This window comes from Rattus norvegicus, chromosome 17 (assembly GCF_021556685.1).
Source record: "Rattus norvegicus strain SHRSP/BbbUtx chromosome 17, alternate assembly SHRSP_T2T, whole genome shotgun sequence".
NCBI lineage: Eukaryota > Metazoa > Chordata > Mammalia > Rodentia > Muridae > Rattus > Rattus norvegicus.
Genome location: NC_141550.1, coordinates 22,535,777 through 22,554,535, shown reverse-complemented (window position 1 = coordinate 22,554,535; position 18,759 = coordinate 22,535,777). Strand labels below are relative to the sequence as shown.

The 18,759-nt window shown below is 46.0% G+C and overlaps 1 protein-coding gene across 5 annotated transcripts in view; it reads left to right on the top strand.

The window, feature by feature from the left end:
* Positions 1–18,759, top strand: part of Hivep1 (HIVEP zinc finger 1) — a 128,568-nt gene that overhangs the window by 91,502 nt on the left and 18,307 nt on the right. For 2 of the 5 annotated variants that reach the window (XM_087589704.1, XM_087589703.1), the window contains exons 4-7: positions 2,471–8,406; positions 11,405–11,538; positions 12,251–12,426; positions 15,579–15,680. In XM_087589704.1, the coding sequence (XP_087445830.1) occupies positions 2,471–8,406; positions 11,405–11,538; positions 12,251–12,426; positions 15,579–15,680 (6,348 nt within the window). 5 annotated transcript variants of the gene reach the window in all.

The window sequence follows — 18,759 nt, the reverse complement described above, 5'->3', positions numbered from 1 at the left end:
CACAGTCACTGCAAGCTCTTGTCTTCAGATTGTTCCTATGGGCATACCCATACACATAGACATAGAACATACAGGGGTACCATACACATCCACATGCATAGGTGCACAACACAAGTACACATGTAGGCATACAGCACAGGCGCACTCACACACACACATAGGCAGACAGCACAGGTGCACACACACACACACACACAGGCATACAGCACAGGTGCACTCACACATAGGCAGATGTACTCAGACACATCAGTATATTATACAGATGTGCACAGAACCATGGGCCTATGACACAGGTCCACCCACACATAGGCATATGATGCAGGTGTACACACACACTACACTATACTAAAATTAAAGTTACACGTGAAGAATTGACAATAAAAAACTTTACATATGTAATGACATGTATGAAATGTAATGGCAAGTTATAGAGGGCCAGGGTGTATGGAAGTCAGAACATGTAGCTCACAATATTTTTCTAATCCTTAACTATAGGGTTTTTTTTCCCAGAAATATCATAAATAAGTAGAAATATTTAGACATTGTCTTATTTTCTCAAATGTCAGAGTGTGGCCCAAGATGGCCTCAGGCACATATTTCCTCCTGGGTGCTAGATTAAAGACCACCTGCACTTTACAGCCAGGTTTTCATCTGTAAAAAGCCAAAAATGTATTACTTTAACTTAAAACAACATAATGTTGAGTGTTCTCCTACAGAGTGGTTCTTTGTAATGGCAGGCACCATTTAATTAAAACAACAAGAAAAGAGTCTGGCATGGTGCCTAAATCAGTAATCCCAGCACTCAGGAGGCAGAGGCAGTAAGATCCCAAGTTCAGGACAGCCTGGGCTACACAGCAAGATCTTACTTTAAAAACTATGAGCAATTTAAAAACAGCTCATTCTGGAAAGTTCGTGAAATAGTAAGATTAGCATATGTACCCCTCGGGTCTTTGGTAAGACTCGGTGTGGAGGCAGGATTTCAGGTCCACAGACCAGGCCACAAAGTGACTTCTCATCCTTGCCTTTAGAGTTATTTTTGTCATCTAATGGTTTCCTCTTTTGTGACAGCTCACCTCCTGGCTTTTGGAAAGTGTGTGTGTGTGTGGGGGGGGATCTACCCACTTAGGTTGATCATTGACTCTCAGTTTGTTGCCCTTGTTTGATAGCTTAAGAGAGTGCCGTGAACAAATCACGACACGAACAAGTTGTGTGTATCATGAGGGGAAGCCATGAAAGAGTGACTGGAAGATACAAAAGGCTTTCTCTGCACCACTCTAGAAAAAAGCCAGTACTTCTGAGATACTTCACTGCAGGGCTTGATGGATGCCCCTGCCTTCCCATTCTGCCCTTGGGAAGGAAAGGTGTCCAGTGGAGCCAGTATCTTCCTTTTACTGAGAGTATCTACAAGAGCTTGGACACGCCTGCCACAAAAGGAATAGAACATTTTCTGTAAATTTGCATCATCATCAAAGCCAAGTGATTATTACAGTGTAATGTTTTGGTCCAGTATGAATTTCATATATGTACATTGTGGCAGCCATGTGAAAGTAATGAATTAAAATATTTGGCTTTTCTAAAATAAGTGATGTATAGAGGAATAATTTCTGTGTATAAGCCCAAGGAAGCAACAAATCAAAACAGACAGAATAATGGCAAATAATCCTTACTTCAGTACATAGTAGTCTGTGGACAGTCCATGATGTTTAAGCTGATTTGCTTCCAAAGCAGCTAAAAAGGAGGTCAGTGTTTTCTTTATTGTAGTGGTTTTTACTTGTATGTCTAGCTCTTTATGTCTACTTCACTTCTTATTCATCATAAATGCAGAGAAGTGTTTGTAGTGGATGTTTTTGTTCTATTACATTGGTGATTTAACCAAGAACTATCACAATCTTAGGACTTCGTGTTTTAGGCGAGAAACCACAAATGAGTGTTTCTTTATTTTTGTAACTTTCTGTTCATTGATGTAATCTCTGTGGTCACAACACTTCCTGATCCCCCTGGCCACGCTGTCAGGACCGGGAAAGGTATCTCACTCCTGTGTTATTACTGTATGGGAGCCTTAATACAAATATCAGCATCCTTTGGACAGAGGCTGGGGAGCGGTCCATAAAGTCAGTGAACGTGGTAGTCAGTCACCCCTCTAGGAAGGTGCAGTTGTCTCTCCTTGGCCAGCCTTTCTCAGAGTGTGGTGTGAGTAGAGTCCGCAGTTGGATGAGCACCGGGGGGAAGATTATCCACTTGTGAAAGATGTAGTTCTATGACCTAGGTTCCTCCTGGGTCCAGAAGAGCTCGGCATGATCTCAATATTAGTGTTTCTATGGAATTGGATTGCAAATCTTCTTAAAATGTCCACAGTGTCAGGACACAGCTTTGTTAAAGGAAGCTCCTCACCCTTTTGATATTAATCTTAGTTTTTAAACAATTATGACATGCACAATTTTACCAACCAATGTCCTTCTTTGTCTTACAGAAATCTTAGAGGCTGGTGTTAAAGGAGCTTCTGAGTCTCTTAAAGGTGTGAAACGAAAAAAGATTGTTGCCGAGAATCACCTGAAAAAAATACCGAAATCCCCCCTGAGAAATCCTCTTCAGACAAAACACAAGCAGAACACAGAAGAGCCGTTGTTCAGTGCTCTCCAGAGCGCACCGGAGTCTCACAAGAAACACAACTGTGTCCCTGTTAAACAGGGGAGGCAATTTACCAAGCAAAATGGAGAAACACCGGGGATGACTGTTGAGGCCTCAGAATCTGGAGATTCGGTCTCCCCCAAAAAAGCCTCATCTCCCCACCACAGGTCAGAACTGCGGAGATGGAGGTCTGAGGGCTCAGACCCAGCCAGGCTCAGCGGCCTTGATGGACAGCGGGACTCCAGCTCCTCCTCCAGTAAAACCAGGACTGACAATAGTGAATGTAGCTCTCCGTGCTGTAGCACCACACCCCCCTCCTACACAAGCACCGCGTTCGATGTCTTACTGAAAGCAATGGAGCCAGAATTGAGCACCTTGTCACAAAAGGGCTCGTCTTGTGCAGTTAAGACAGAGAAACCGAGACCAAATAGAACTGTCAGATCCCCTTCTAAGTTAAAGAACAGCTCCTTAGATGCCCCCAATCCTGCGTCTCCAGAGTTGGTTGCCGAATCGCAGTGTTCTCCGTGTACCTCATACCCAGTACCTGTGGCCTCCACTCAGAAGAGTGAGCAAGTGGCAGCTCAGCGTGTCTCTCACCTGCACAGCCAATACGACCACCTTGTTCCCAAACCTGGCCAACAGAATCCGCAGCTTCCGGGGCATCTGGGCTTAGCAGGATCACTGACGAACCCGCACACCCATGAGAACACCAAACTTGAGCCGATCTATAATATAGCAATGACATCCACTGTAGGTCTCGCTTCTCCCTCCAGTCGAACTCAGGTCACTCCTCCACACCAGCAAATGGATTCTGTGTCACCTTCCTCAGTAAGCCCTGCCACTTCCACACAGTCACCCCCAGGGCCAATTTATAGCTCAACCCATGTTGCTTCTGTTGTCAGTCAAAGTGTTGAACAAATGTGCAATCTTCTTCTGCGAGATCAAAAGCCCAAAAAACAAGGCAAATATATCTGTGAGTATTGCAATAGGGCATGTGCAAAGCCCAGCGTGCTTTTAAAGCATATCCGCTCCCACACTGGAGAGCGGCCCTACCCCTGTGTGACTTGTGGGTTTTCGTTTAAGACTAAAAGTAATCTGTATAAGCACAAGAAATCCCACGCACACACTATCAAACTGGGTCTTGTCTTACAACCAGAGGCTGGTGGTTTGTTCTTGTCCCAAGAGTGCCCCAAAGCACTTAGTGTCCATTCGGATATTGAAGACAGTGGGGAGAGTGATGAAGAGGGGCCTGGAGATGGGAGACAGAATGACCCAAGTGTCAGGGACCTTCAGCCTGTGCAAATAATGAAGATGCCATCAGATCCCGAAGCTTTACCCAAATCGATTGCAAGCCGTGCAGATCATGTGGTCAGTGGCTTCTCTTCACAGGACAGACCTTCAGAGTCACAAGCCCTGACAGAGTTACCAAAAGTTGTGGTCCACCCAGTAAGCATGTCCCCCTTAAAAACTGACAGTGTGCAGGTGGCCAGTCCCAAGCCTGAACTCCCTAGCACACAGAGCCAGAAGGACCTTCATGCTGCAAGCAGACTGTCACATTCAGCTGGTGTGTCATCCCTAGAGACAGATGAGACGTGCCATCAGAAAGGGGATGTGACTCTGTCAGAAGGGAAGCCAGAGCCTCACAGTGGAGCAGCTCATGCGCAGCTCCAAAGGCAGCAGGCCACAGACGACCCCCAGGAACAGCAGGGAAAGCTGCTTCTGAGCCCACGGAGCTTAGGAAGTACAGATTCTGGCTACTTTTCACGTTCTGAAAGTGCTGATCAAGCCATGAGTCCTCCAACTCCGTTTGCCAGAACTTTTCCCACCACAGACCCAGACCCAGCTAAGAACAGTGGGCCCGCAGGGCCTCGAATCAGCGCTCCAGCACCTGCTGCTTTGGCCCCCGGAGAGAAGTCATCAGTTGTAGCAGGCCAGATGCGCCCACCCTTGGCAACCAAAACTCTGGAGGAAAGGATTTCCAAGCTGATCTCAGACAATGAAGCCTTGGTTGATGATAAGCAACTGGATAGCGTGAAGCCCCGGAGAACCTCGCTTTCTAGACGGGGAAGCATCGACTCCCCCAAGTCATACATATTCAAAGATTCTTTCCAGTTCGACCTGAAGCCAATGGGACGGAGAACAAGTTCCAGCTCTGATATACCAAAGTCCCCATTCACCCCGACCGAGAAGTCAAAGCAGGTGTTCCTCCTGTCTGTCCCTTCCCTGGACTGTCTGCCTATCACGAGAAGTAACTCCATGCCAACCACGGGATATTCAGCAGTCCCTGCAAACATAATTCCTCCCCCTCCCCCTCTGAGAGGAAGCCAGTCATTTGATGATAAAATTGGCACCTTCTATGATGATGTCTTTGTGTCGGGACCCAACCCATCCATGCCCCCAAGTGGACATCACCGTCCCCTGGTCAGACAGGCGGCAGTGGAAGACTCGACGGCCAGTGAGAATCACGTTCTGGGCTCTGGGCAGTCTGTGGATGAGAGCTGTCAAGGGTGCCCAGCCTCCAGTGAGCCTGGGCCAGTGCAGAGCAAAGCAGCGAACACCCCTCACCTAGAGAAGAAGAAGTCACATCAAGGACGAGGGACCATGTTTGAGTGTGAAACCTGTCGAAACAGGTACCGGAAACTGGAGAATTTCGAGAATCATAAGAAATTTTACTGTTCAGAGTTACATGGGCCCAAAACGAAGGTGGCTGCGAGAGAGCCTGAGCACGGCCTGGCACCTGGTGGGGTGCAACCCCAGGTTCTCCACTACAGAGTTGCCGCTCCCACGGCTGTGTGGGAGCAGACACCCCAGATAAGAAAGAGGAGGAAAATGAAAAGCGTAGGCGATGATGAGGACCTGCAGCCTCGGGAGAGCGGGCGGTCCCCAGAAAGCGCAGAAGCCCTCCAGCTGCAGCCAGTTCCAGGGTCTGCTCCCAGTCCGTCCAAACAAGCCCCTGCCACAGCAGGTGACCAGGCACACAGGGGCGTCCAGCTGCAGAGCTCGCCTGTTCAGCTTGTGGCCAGGGTCCCTGAACAGGCCTTGCCCCTGAAGCAATGCCCCGTGGTTGAACAGCAGCTGAATTCCGCAACTCAGGACAGGATCGAGGTGCAGAGACAAGCGGGTGGCATCTCAGTCATCCAGCACACCAACTCCCTGAGCAGGCCCAGTTCATTCGACAAGCTGGAGCCCTTGGAAGGAGGCACCGCCTTCTCTTTACAGGAATTAGGCAGAGCTGGGATGCCTGGGGCCCTGAAAGTGATAGGGATGCCCCCAGAGGAAGGTCACCCACCTCGGGATGCCACACATCAGATAGCACTGCCACGGGAAAGTGCTAGAAAGATTCCCAGTGAGCGCTTTGTGTTAGGGCAGCCCTTGAGACTTGTCCGGCAGCACAACATCCAGGTCCCAGAAATTCTGGTCACTGAAGAGCCAGACCGGGACCTAGAAGCCCAGAGTCATGACGAAGAAAAGTCAGAGAAATTTACTTGGCCTCAGCGCAGTGAGACCTTATCAAAGCTGCCGACAGAGAAGCTGCCACCCAAAAAGAAAAGGCTCCGGCTGGCTGAGATAGAGCACTCCTCAACCGAGTCAAGCTTCGAGTCCACGCTCTCCCGGAGTCTCAGCAGAGAAAGCAGCTTGTCCCATGCATCCAGCTTCTCCGCCTCCCTAGATGTAGAAGACATTTCTAAAGTAGAGCTGTCCCCCAAAACTGACTTTCCAAGCAAAGCTGAGTTTCTTTTTATTCCGCTGGGTTCAAACACACTGACTGTCCCTGGGAGTCACAGGGAGATGAGGCGGGCGGCATCCGAGCAGATCAGTTGCGTGCCCACACTGATGGAGGTCTCTGATTTCCGAAGTAAGTCATTCGACTGCGGGAGCATTGCTCCTTCCCATGTGGTGCCAGCACTTGTTGAGCCTCAGCCCTCCAACTCCCCATCTGGTGTTGGGGGCACTGGGCATGTGCCCCTTCTAGAAAGGAGGCGAGGTCCCCTGACCCGGCAGATATCTTTGAACATAGCTTCGGATAGCCCCCTGTCTCCTGGCAGTGTATCAGCTCTCCAGACTATTGTTCTCCCTGGTGTGAATGCAATCCCACTGCAGGCCCTGAGGCCTCCTGATGTGGCTTCTGCTGACCTTCCTGCACACACTGTGCCCTCCCAGGCCCTGGCTAAGGATTTACAGGCAGAAATGTCAAGTTGTAGCTCTACTGACACCTTTCCTCCTCAACAACTTTTTGGTGCCCATTTATTAAATAAAACCAACATGCCCCTTAGTCACCAAAACACACCACTGCCTCTGCCAGTGTCTGTGCAGGGTGGCAAGCCAGGCGCACCTCCCCCTGCAGGTACGTCTTCTACAGGCGACGGTAGCTTTGCTCCCAAGTACCAGCTTCAGTGTCAAGCATTCACGTCAGGCCGGGGTTGCTCTTCTAGTCCTTTGCATTCTTTACCTAATCCAGTTCTTCCGGATCAAACTGCAGCCGATCCCTGCACAGCCTCAGTAGCACTGTCAGCCAAAGCAGTCGATCCTGTGTCTAAATCCTACCCTCTGCCATCGCTGGAGCTTGGGCTACCGAGTGATCAGGTGCAGAAGCGATTGCCTTCCTTTGTGCTGCCTGTGCTCCAGCCGAGGGATGTCCCAGTGTACTGTCTCTCTACTGTCACATCTCTGCCGCAGATCTTAGTGACCCACGATCTGTCCAACACGCCAATTTGCCAAACTAATCAAAGTATAGTGCCAGTCAGTGAAGAACAAAATCCCATGCCAAAATCACAGAACTATCTCCAGAATGCATTGCCAACACCGGAGAAGGATCTTGCGTGCAAAACTGTTCTCTCAGAGATGGGCCAAAACGCTCCAGTTTCAGAATCCTCGGCGACAGTTCAGAAAGTGTCTGCTGGTAGACTCTCCCCACAACAAGAATCCTCAGCCTCGAGTAAAAGGATGCTTTCCCCAGCAAACAGTTTAGACATTGCCATGGAAAAGCATCAGAAACGGGCTAAAGATGAGAACGGAGCTGTTTGTAGCACAAACATTAGACCATTGGAGCTGCCAAGCTCAAGAGCTAATGAGGGCCATAAGCAGAAGAAGCCAGTGCTGGTACGGCAGCTCTGCACTGTGGAACCCCTGGAAGGAACGGCACTAGAGCAGGACCCTGGTTCTGCCTCTGGGAAGAGCAGCAGGAATGCTGACTCAACTCAGGTTTTATCAACCGATAGTCTGTCATCCAGACACTCTATGTTTGCAGTCCCAGACCATGTCAGTGAATTCCAGGAGTTTAAAAATACCAAGTTGTCCACGTCACTGACTCCTACAGTGGGAAATTCACACATCCCATTGGAAAGTGCCTGTGTTTTGCCTTTGAAATCTAGAGACGACAACCAGGAAAAGGGGTCATCAGGGGTTCAAAATGAAGAGAACAAAGTCATCCAAGGGCAAAGGCAGCCTCCAATCCCTGGTCTCTCAGTGTTGAGCAGCTCAGACACTCAGCAGCCATCTTTCCCCAGCCTCAAGACTGCAACTAGCTTTACATGGTGTTACCTGCTGAGACAGAAGTCATTGCCCTTGGCTCAGAGTGACCAGAAAACGTCAGCCTATGCGGGGTGGACAGTGAGCCCCAGTAACCCCAATCCACTCGGTTTGCCCACAAAAGTTGCTCTTTCTCTTCTGAATTCTAAACAGAAGACAGGAAAGTCACTGTATTGCCAAGCAATAACCACCCATTCAAAGTCAGATTTAGTGGTCTATTCAAGCAAGTGGAAAAACAACTTAAGCAAGGTACTTGAGATATAATTTATCTTCAAATGTTGTTTGTGCAAATTAGTTTCAACAGGTCTCAACACCTTTAAGTGTCTTGCTTACAATAAGTATTTTAATTGTGAGTGACAAGTTGTACTATGTGATTATTAGATGGGAGTTGACACTGTCCCCAGCAGTCCCACTGGGAAGAGTCACCTACAATTCTGGCAGGGATTCTGTCTAAATATTTTGCAAGCAATAACTTCTGCAGGGCACTGATTGTTGGTTTGTTCGTGCTTTTCCTTTCAGCTGACTTTACTCAGGGAGTTAGCACTTAGATTCTTCTCTTCACTGAGGAGTTCTTAGCTGAGAGAAGACCATGGCTACAGTCTCCCAAGGCTAACTTGGGAAAGCCAAGATGCAGATTTCCAGAGATGACTGTATTCTGTTGTGTACTATCCAGAGAATCAGGAGATTTGTCCTGTGCCTCCTGAAGGGTGCTCTGCCCCTGCCATGCCCATTGCAAAATTCTGAGCACCTCTGAGAGTCACGGGTTACTGACAGAAAGATAAATGAAAGAGCTCGTTCCCTTAGTAGCTGATTTGATCAAGATTTATGGGATAATTTAAGGTCATGACATTGTAATTTGGAGTAATTTGTGGAATTCTCTTTAGATTTGTTGGCTGTATAAACTGGGGGAAATCATTTAAGCAATCAAATAAACAAGGGCATTATGTTAGGCTCTGGTCATTCGGAATTATTGATGACCTCCTTGACGTGTGCAGTTCACAAGCACATGAAATACTGTGGTGCTAGCATTGCAGTGGAGGTCTGCCTGGCTCGAGCATGGCCGTAGTGTGTAGTTTTGGATATGGGAAGTCACTCCAAGGTGGTGGTCAGCAGAGCCGATGATAAGAGCAACAAGAGATATTTAGATAAATGAATTTTCTTTAAATCAGTAGATCTTTAAATCCTGTGAAAATAAGAAAATACTGCAGGAACTCTGGCAGGACAGGAGGTTTTATAAGGAGTTTAAAGTTGGCAAAACAATGACAAAGTCTGGATGTGGTGATGAAGAACCCATGTCAGGAAAGGAAGGGGCATCCAGCGACATGGGGATCTTGTTGCTTTTAACTTCCCAGCTCCCAGAAACCCTAAATTAGAACCTTGGCTGGGCTGTGCCTCCCCGTGAGAACATAAGGAGATCTTGGTTTATATCCCCAATTTTCCTGTGAGCATGGATCTCCCAGATTGCACATGTACCTCAGTGTTGAGCGTGTGGAAGATATTCCCTTCCATCCCTAGAACCCAAGGAGAAAGTTAAAAAGCCTAAGTACTGAGTGCAAGTACCCAGTGCCATGGAAGAGGCCCTGGCAGTACTGGGGCTGTGTACTCAGCTTCACCAATCAGGAGAGGGCTGCAGGTAGAAGGTCTATCCAAGGTCTGTCAGTATGCAGGAATGACTGAGACTGCTCAGAGGGAGGAGAATGGAGAGAGGATGGAGGAGCCTCCTTGGGAAACAGAAAGAAACTCTTCCTCGAAGGAGGAGAGCCCAGAAAACTATGGTAGCAAGCACGACTCAGAAGGTCTGATCCAGTTGTTAAGGTTAGTGCTGCCATACAAGTGAGTGGAGTCTTGGCTCTACACATTTCGTCACTGGAGACTTGAATCCATGAACAAGTGGCTCAGGAGGACTGGGCACTGCAGACTGTTGTATATAACCCATATGGGAATAAATCCGTGATCCAAAATGGAAAGGAGTAGGAAGACAGTATACTGTGAAAACAGAAGCAGAGGACCAACCATATACACATGATGTCATGGAGTAGGCAAGCACACTGGGGCTGCTGAAATGCAGATTTGAGGCGTTTAACTCCCTGATGTCTTTAGCAAGTAGAAGCCAGATTTGATGGTAGCAAAGTGAGCAGAAGATACGGGGAGATGAGGGCTGAGGCATGCTCTTGGAGTAAGAGCTTGCCTAACATCTGCAGGTTCTAGGTTCCATCTCTTAAATGCTACCCATGTCCCTTAAAATGATAAAGTTGAGTTTGATTTTGGAAAGGAAGTAAACAAGGCCATCGTTAAGTAGTCAAGTCTGCTCCAGGAAAGTGTGTGTGTTCCGTGTGGGGAGTCTGGCTGTCTTGCCTCCTAGGGACTGGAAGGGAACAGGCAGGCAGGTCAGAAATCACCCTCCTCCCGTCTGTGGAAGCGGCCCGCAGCCTTTACTTATACACTGTAGCCATGGCTGGGCTTCCAGTCCTTGTCCAGTGGACACAGTCACACCTTCCATGGTGCACATTCTCTGGTCTCAGGAAGTCACTTGGGTTGGTTGAGTCCCACTGTAGGAAAGGACCTCTTCTTGTGCCCCATGTGGAGGCACTGGAAGGAGTTCGAGTCTTTGCTAGTGACACTTGGCTTTGACCAAGTGGATAGTCCCATAAAATCTTGATACAGCTATAAGGCAGTATTCACTCTAAGAGAGCTATGTATGCTTTCTCATTCTGTTACCTTTTCCCAAAGATTTTATCATTGTCAACCCCAACTCTTAGTTTGACTTGACCTAACTTTTTATGCTAACCAATATTGGAGTTTTGAAAACTATTCTAGAGAGAGAAACTATGTTCTGCTTCAAAGCAATAGGGGAGGGCAAGGTGAGGCTTCTGCTTCACCTTGGTGGCGTTGGTGGTGTCTTCGAGGACCTGAAACTATTGTTCTTTCTTCAAGGAAATAATTCTTTAAGAAATAGAGCTAAAGTACGGCACAGTTAGCCAGTAAAACATAGAGACTATTCAATCTGTTAGAGAAGGATTTCCTTTAAGTTCCTGGACTCCCAGGAAAGGTGACCGGTTCGCCTGAGGCATCAGGGACGGTGGTGGGGACTGGAGGAAAGAGAGCAGGTGGTCTTATCTGCCACCTCTGTGGATGCCAGTTCATTGAGCTAACCACTTGTCTGTGCTTTGTTAATTGCTAGTACAACATTATAGTGTTTGTTTCCAGTTTAATGAAATTAGTTTCTCTTTTTGTTTTTCCCTTTCAGAGAGCATTAGGTAATCAAAAGGCCACAATAGTTGAATTCAGCAATAAAGATGACTCTGAAATTAACAGTGAGCAAGATAAAGAAAATTCCTTAATCAAAAATGAACCAAGAAGAATTAAAATATTTGATGGAGGGCAAGTACATATTTTATTCTTAAATGTACATTTAAACTCGCCTTTTAAATGTACATTTGCTGTCGTGCGAATGAAGACCTGCCAGAGATGCTTTTATTTAAAAGGTTTTTGTTTTAGTTTTTGTTTTTTCTAACAAAATCTTTTCAACAACATGTCTTAGCATTCTGTTAAGTAATTCTACTTTGATGACCAGGAAAAACTGTGAATCCTGTAGGCCTTTGCGACTAGCTTGAGAGTCAGCCTGGCTTCCACAGGCACATGCAGCACCGCCTGGCTGGAAGTCTCTCTTAGTGGGGTGCGCTGGCTGCCTTTTGCTGTCCTTCTGTTTTGGTACAAGACGCTGTAGGAGCCAGTGTCCGGGATTATGAAAGAAGAAGCTAAAAAGCCAATGTCAGGCAAGGCTTGGGAGTAGTTCAGGCTTTCCAGTCAGTGTGATTGAATTTAGCAATGAAAAGCCTTTCAAACTGGGATCTAAAATTGTGGACCTATTTAAGAATTAAACTTCAAATTGAATGGCTATGAGTAGAATTAGCTGTCAGAGCTTTAGGCATGACGAAGAAACTAGGGATCTTCTCTGTCTTAAATGTGCATAAAGCCATTGGAGATTTGTGTCTAAAGGTTGTGTTTTCTAGGTTGAATTTTAATCAGTATTTTCTCAAAGACATAGTGTCCAATTTCCCTGTTCTTTTTCTTTCTCTCTCCTTTAAATTAGGTACAAGTCAAATGAGGACTATGTATATGTCCGAGGCAGGGGCAGAGGAAAGTACATTTGTGAAGAATGTGGAATCCGTTGTAAGAAACCCAGTATGTTAAAGAAGCACATCCGAACCCACACTGATGTTCGCCCCTACCATTGCACTTACTGCAACTTCTCCTTCAAGACCAAAGGTATGAGATGCATGCGCATGGCTCTGGTTCCTGCATGACTTCACACAGGAGCGCCAGTGACTAAGAAGCTTCCACAGACTGATACAGCTTCCAGCACTGGAGCATTTGTTCTTTCTGTCACTAGACGCTTTAAGGAAAATGCTTTGTTACAGTAACATTTTGAAAGGATTAACTGTTTCTTTTTACAGTTTATTCTCCAAATCATAGTTCCATAACAATAGATAACATATTTTCAAAGTGCACACCTTGGGACTGAAGAAGAAAAAGAAACTTTTGTGACCACAAGTAAATTCATTTGAGTTAAAAAAAATTCAAGAAGGATTTTAAATAATAACAGAATAAATTTTATAGTCACTCATTTTATTTTCTGATTTTAGCCACAAATAGCCATCTTTTAAAATAGAGCTTAACTGTTTATATTAAATTATATTAAATTTCAGATTTAACATTTTTAAACATTTCTACTACTGAGAATTAGTCATTAAAATTATATTTAGCATGCTTCTCCTTATTATTTAAAGTGTAAGGCCTAGTGATGAAGCACTTTTAGTTTTCATGGTTTTTATGTTAATCACGACGGCTATAGTAGTTAAGGCATTACTTCTTGTTTACGGGTCATTATGTAACGAGTCTTTAAAGATGGCAGGTTCCCATACTGTCCGTTACAAAGTAGGGCTTTCTTCAGCAAAGCAGTCTATTCATGGGGATATCTGACTTAAATGGCAGTATCTGTAAAAAATGGTGATTTTATCGAAACTATCTGTGTTCCTTTTGAGCTCACATTTCCTGTGTTGTTGTTTGGTTATCTTTGTGGTTCTCTGGTAAAGACGAATCATCTCTTTAGCCAATTTTGCTGGGTTTCTGGCTCAGATTTATTGGCATTTAAAGAAAGTTACAGCTGTCACAACTGAGTGCCTTTCCATGAGCTCAGACATCAGTGGTGCCTGGGAAAGGAACAGAGAGAGACAAAGTATGCTTCAGAGAGCTGTGAGCAGTTCTGCAGTTTCAAGTAAGCCCTGGGGTGAGAGGAGTGCTCAGTTAAGGGCTCTATGCTCGGGCCTGTAGGCCCTCCTTCCCCTCAAGGTGGGCGGAGGAGGAAGTAGTCAGCCTGATTCCTCAGTACTTCCTCAAAATGGACTCCTCTAACCAATTTACTGCTCTCTCATTGGTGTGATTGAGGAAGGACCTGTTAACTAGGGACATGAGAACAGGACACGTTTAAAAGGCTAATGTCTTGAGAAAGCATTACCATGTACATAAGCATGTACATAACCATGTACATAACAGTGTTATAAAGAGATTGAGGTGCAGCATGAAATGAGTGTACCCAACACATGTAGGTGCATAGTTTTCTTTTTGACTATTTAAGGAGTTGATTGATAGTAATAGACTAGGGGGAAAGTAGATTGGGGGAATATAAAACTTAAATTCGCAAATTCACTCCAGCACAGTCAGAGATTCATTTCTAAGCATGGACCTGGCCATTTGTCTGAGGAGCCAAAGCTTTTGAAAGTGAACTACTAATGAGCCTTGAGTTTATCTACGCATGCTGGCACTTCTATGAAAGCATTCTGACCTACAAATGGAGACTTCTGCCACAGCAAGGTGGCTTTTAACCATTTGTTTATTTACTTTTCACATTTTAATGCGAAAACTTTGAAGCTCTTACAAGAAGGAGAGATTTATATAACAAATGCCTGTGTATCTTAATGCCTCTTACCATTCTGCCTTAATTTCCAGTGGAATGACAATGTCAGCCGCGGGCGGGCGGGCAGGCGGGCAGGCGGGCAGGCCGCCGTTTAAGCCTTATCTGTTGGATCACCTGGCTGCAGTCAGCAGTGATGCCTCTTACCGTCCTGTGCTTCAGAAGCGTCTCAGACATGGACTTCTTAAGCACTTGGCTTTGGGGTACTGCTTGGTTGTTTGACAAGAATATACTGGGTATTACCAGAATTGACATCTGCACTTGTGACCAGCTTCTCAAACTATGCATTTATCAAGGAATTGAAGCTGTGTAAATCCAACAGATGTGCTTGGGCTTCTAGTACAAGCCAACATTTGGAACAGAGATTCCAAAATTTTCAGCATTTCTGATCTGTTCCTGCCCTCCAAATTCAGTATTTAATGTTGTTCTGTGTTTTCTCAAAAGAGATGGTGTACTCTTGTTGACAGTGTTTTGGGGTGTAGCCTCATCTACTCAGGGTGACTGGGGTCCTCAGGGGAGTCTCAGCAGCTCCATGACATCGTTGGTCACTGCAGGCAGGTGTGCCCCGTGAACCTGTGACACTCACACAGAGGAGCATGTCAGCCGACAGAACAGCTTAGAGCTTATAGCCCAGAGCTTCTCCAGACACCTTTGCTCAGCACATAAAGTGCAAGTGCTGAGCTTGTCAGCTCTTCTGTGCCACACACAGTGCTGGTTACGATGCTAAACGGCGACCAGAATCTCATCAATGGCACAGACTTTAGAGCCCTACATGCTCAGGTACCGGAGTGAAGGAGAAACCAAAAGCGAGCCAGGTAGGGGTCATTAGGACCTCATAGGGGAGCCAAGGCAATATCATGCCAGGGGTCTGCGATTGTCCTGCCTGTCAGGTGATCCTGACGTCCACCTGACCCCCCTTTCCACGAGCATTTGAAATTAATGAAATAGTTGAGGTTTCGAGCAGAAAACTTATAAGAGATGCTTCTATAACTTGGACTCCTTAGGATTCATTAGATCCTTAGAACATCGTAGTACTAAAGGTGAACTAAAAATTGAAATGAGAACACACACAGGAAAGTGATCTACTATGAGAGCAAACCAGTTATCAGTTACATTCCAGTAATGTAGGTCAGACGCACTCTGAAAGAGACAGAGTGGGCATGCTCTTAAGAAATAAGAACTGGAGAGTACGCCTCCAACGGGCAAAAAGTTATAATCAAATTAGACAAGGCAGATTTGGAAACAGAATGCCATCACTAGTTAATACAAAGGTCATTGCAACTTACCATAAATACCAGTGGTTTTAATACACAGTTTTAGTTGTTGGGATTGTCTAACCACAGTGTAGCCTTTTGTTTGAAGTAAGAATAGAATTTTCCAGAACTGACAAATGAAATAGCAGAATACCACTACTATACAAGGTTAATACATACTCTTTCCCCTTAAGGAAATCTGACAAAACACATGAAGTCCAAGGCACATAGCAAGAAGTGTGTGGATTTAGGCATCTCAGTGGGCTTGATAGATGAGCAGGACACAGAAGAATCAGGTAAGCCTTTACTCTGTGGTTCCTGAATGCTGTTTGCATCTTAGCATTTATTTTGAATACAAATTCCTCTTCCCAGCTGGCTTGCTTCTGTCAATCCCTGTTGCACTGGGGTCATTCTTGTTTTTAGGAATGTTTAACCTGTAGATTCCTGGTCAGTGTTCTCCTCTAACTGCTTCCCTTGCCTCACTAGGGAAGAGTTCAGCACACAGAACTTAAATGCTTAATTAACATTCTCAGAGTATGTGTCTGGTCACACTGCTCTTTGGCCAACATTTTGGATTGGTTTTCATTTGCCAATATAAACCGCAAATCACTTGGGAATCCTTGAAATACCATCTCCTCCTTCCTTCTTCCCTTTTTCATTGCCTCCCAGGCTCACATTTGTATGTCCTGTGGAGAGGACCCTGTCCCCCGGTTAGCCCTCTCCCCAGCCCCTCCTCATCTCTACCCCATCCTACACTCTTCACATCGCTGCCGTAAGATGTAGCAGAGCCCACTGCTGTCCTGAAACCCCATCTGACCTTCCCTTGCATGGCTCTTGCCAGAAGAGTTTCCCTCCTCTGACCTCCCAGCTCTTAAGGGTTTCCTGGGAAAGTCTTTGACCTGTCTTCCTCGATGCAGATTACTCCACATTTATCCCCTCCCTGCTGAGCTGCTGCTGTGAGCAGAGCCCACTGCCCAGCGTCACCTTCTCTGAAGCCCTTAGCTCAGAGTCTGGGAGGCACCAGTGTTTCTGGTGTTGGCCCAGGCTAGGAACGAAGCTCTGTGGTAGAGTACCTGCCTAGTGTGCCGTGGGATGGGTTCAGTCTCTGAGCCCAAGCCTCCCCGTTGAAGAGAACAAGGAGTGCGATGAGCATTCGGGGATAAAAATTATGCTTGTTGGAAACATTTGTTTTTGAAAAAAATCATTTTCTTTTTTCCTTTAATACTATTAACAAATGTGTATATTTATTAATGCCCAATTTAGAGGTAAAGACAGTCCTTTACTCTATTCTGACCAGAGTATAGAAGTATATTTTTGTAGATTTTCGGTTTTTAACTCAAGAATTTATCAATTCATTTAATCTAGCTTTTCAACCAGTAATACACTCAATGAATCATCCTGAATTGATTTCTAAATGTGTAAGGACAGTGGCCTAGTCACAGGGAGTACGAGCTATTCCAACATAAAGAGCTAGGAAGACTGTGTATGGATGGGAGAGGGTAGTCCCCACCACCGGGCAGGAGAAGCTACGAGCGAAGGTTAAGCAGGCGCACCATGCACATGGCCATGTTTCCCTTCGAGGCGAGCCTTGGGGAAGTAGATAACATGTTCAGATTACAGTGGATCCCGCGGGAAGCAGACACTCACATCCTAAATCTGCAGAGAAGTCCAGCTCTGTGAATTCCTAGGTGGGCTGATTGGCAGCCCACTCAGTTCTCCCTGTTCCCTTTGTATAGTTCCTCTACTTCCAAAGCTGCCCTTAGTTCTAAGTGAGTTTCCTGCCTGGTTCCCGGTTAATAAAACAGGCACCTTTTACCGGGCGGGCCCGTTCAGTTGATGCTCTTAGATTGCTGTATTCATGGGAAGTGTGCTTTGTAAAGCATAGTGCACAAGCGCTAAATCCAGAGTACTGTGTCGTGTGCAAGGCCTACACGTGTCCATCCCTGCACCAGCAAAATACAGTCCCCCCTTTTGCTTTGTTAGAGACCTGCAGTGTAGGTATAAATACAGCAGGCAGTTGTCAATCAAGAAGTGAGTGGGTGATTATAAATATTTTAAATGCTCTGTGCTCACGGCTAAGGTGAACTGTATCTCCTCACATCTCCCTCAGCCTTGTCAGCGAAGGTTAGGAAGCACCGCATGCTCCTTTGATTCATTCCAGCCTCTTTCCACTCCCCATCACCGACAGGAGACTTTCCCTTCAAGTCATTTAATATGCAGGCTATACCTGAGATGTGGTTTTCTTCATATTGATGATTTTAATGTGGAGGAAAATAGTACTTTATATACAGATACATAGCATAGTATCTATTCCTACAGTATCATTTTCCAAAAGGGACCTGCCATTCCCCTCACCTCTGTAGTATATCATCGTCTGGATTTACATGTTGGCCCAATTGCACTGATAATAGTTGTGTGTTGTCCTTTTCTTTTCTCTTCTTTTCTTTTCTTTTCTTTTCTTTTCTTTTCTTTTCTTTTCTCTTTCCTTTCCTTTCTTTTTTCTTTTACCTTCTCTGCCTCCTCCTCTTTCTCCTCCACTACCCCTTCCTTCCTCCTCCTCTTCCTCCTCTTCCTCCTCCTCTTCCTCCTCCTCTTCTTCCTCCTCCTCTTCTTCCTACTCCTCCTCCTCCTCTTCTTCCTCCTCCTCCTTTTTTAAAAGACAGGATTTCTCTGTGTAGCCCTGGCTGTCCTGGAACTCACTCTGTAGACCAGGCTGGCCTCAAACTCAGAGAGGTACCTGTCTCTGCCTTTCAAGTGCCACCACTGCCCGGCTAGTTGTGTGTTTTCTTAATGATCTCATTATTCTTTCTACAGAACTTTCACTCCGATAAGACGATGATAATTACGAGTGGGATCTGTATGTGTGTAGGTACAAGTTAGGTGTGGTGTATGCGCACATATGTGCACCTGTAGAAGAGGAGAGGAGGAAGTAGTGTGTGTCATTCTGTTGCACTCTGCCCTTTTCCCTTGAGTTGGGATCTCATTGAATCTGGAGCTACCCTGGCATCCAACAAGTCCTAGCCATCCTCCTGTCTCTGGCCCACTCTCCTGGTGACATAAAGGTTAGAGGTGCATGCCTGCCTAGTTGTCCTAGTTTTATATTGCCGTGAGAAAAACTGACCAAAAGCAACTTGGGGATGAAATGGTTTATCTCAGATCTACAGCTTCCGTCTGCCCCGTAAAACTCAAGACAGGGGCTCAGGAGGGCAGCTGGACAGTGGACTGAGCAGAGACTGGAGGAATGTTACTGGCTTGCCCGTGGCTTGTTCAGCCTGTTTTCTTACACAACAGTGAACCACTTGCCCAGGGGTGGGCACCCACACGGCGGAACTCTCCCACATCAATCATTAATCAAGAAAATGCCCCAGGACTGCC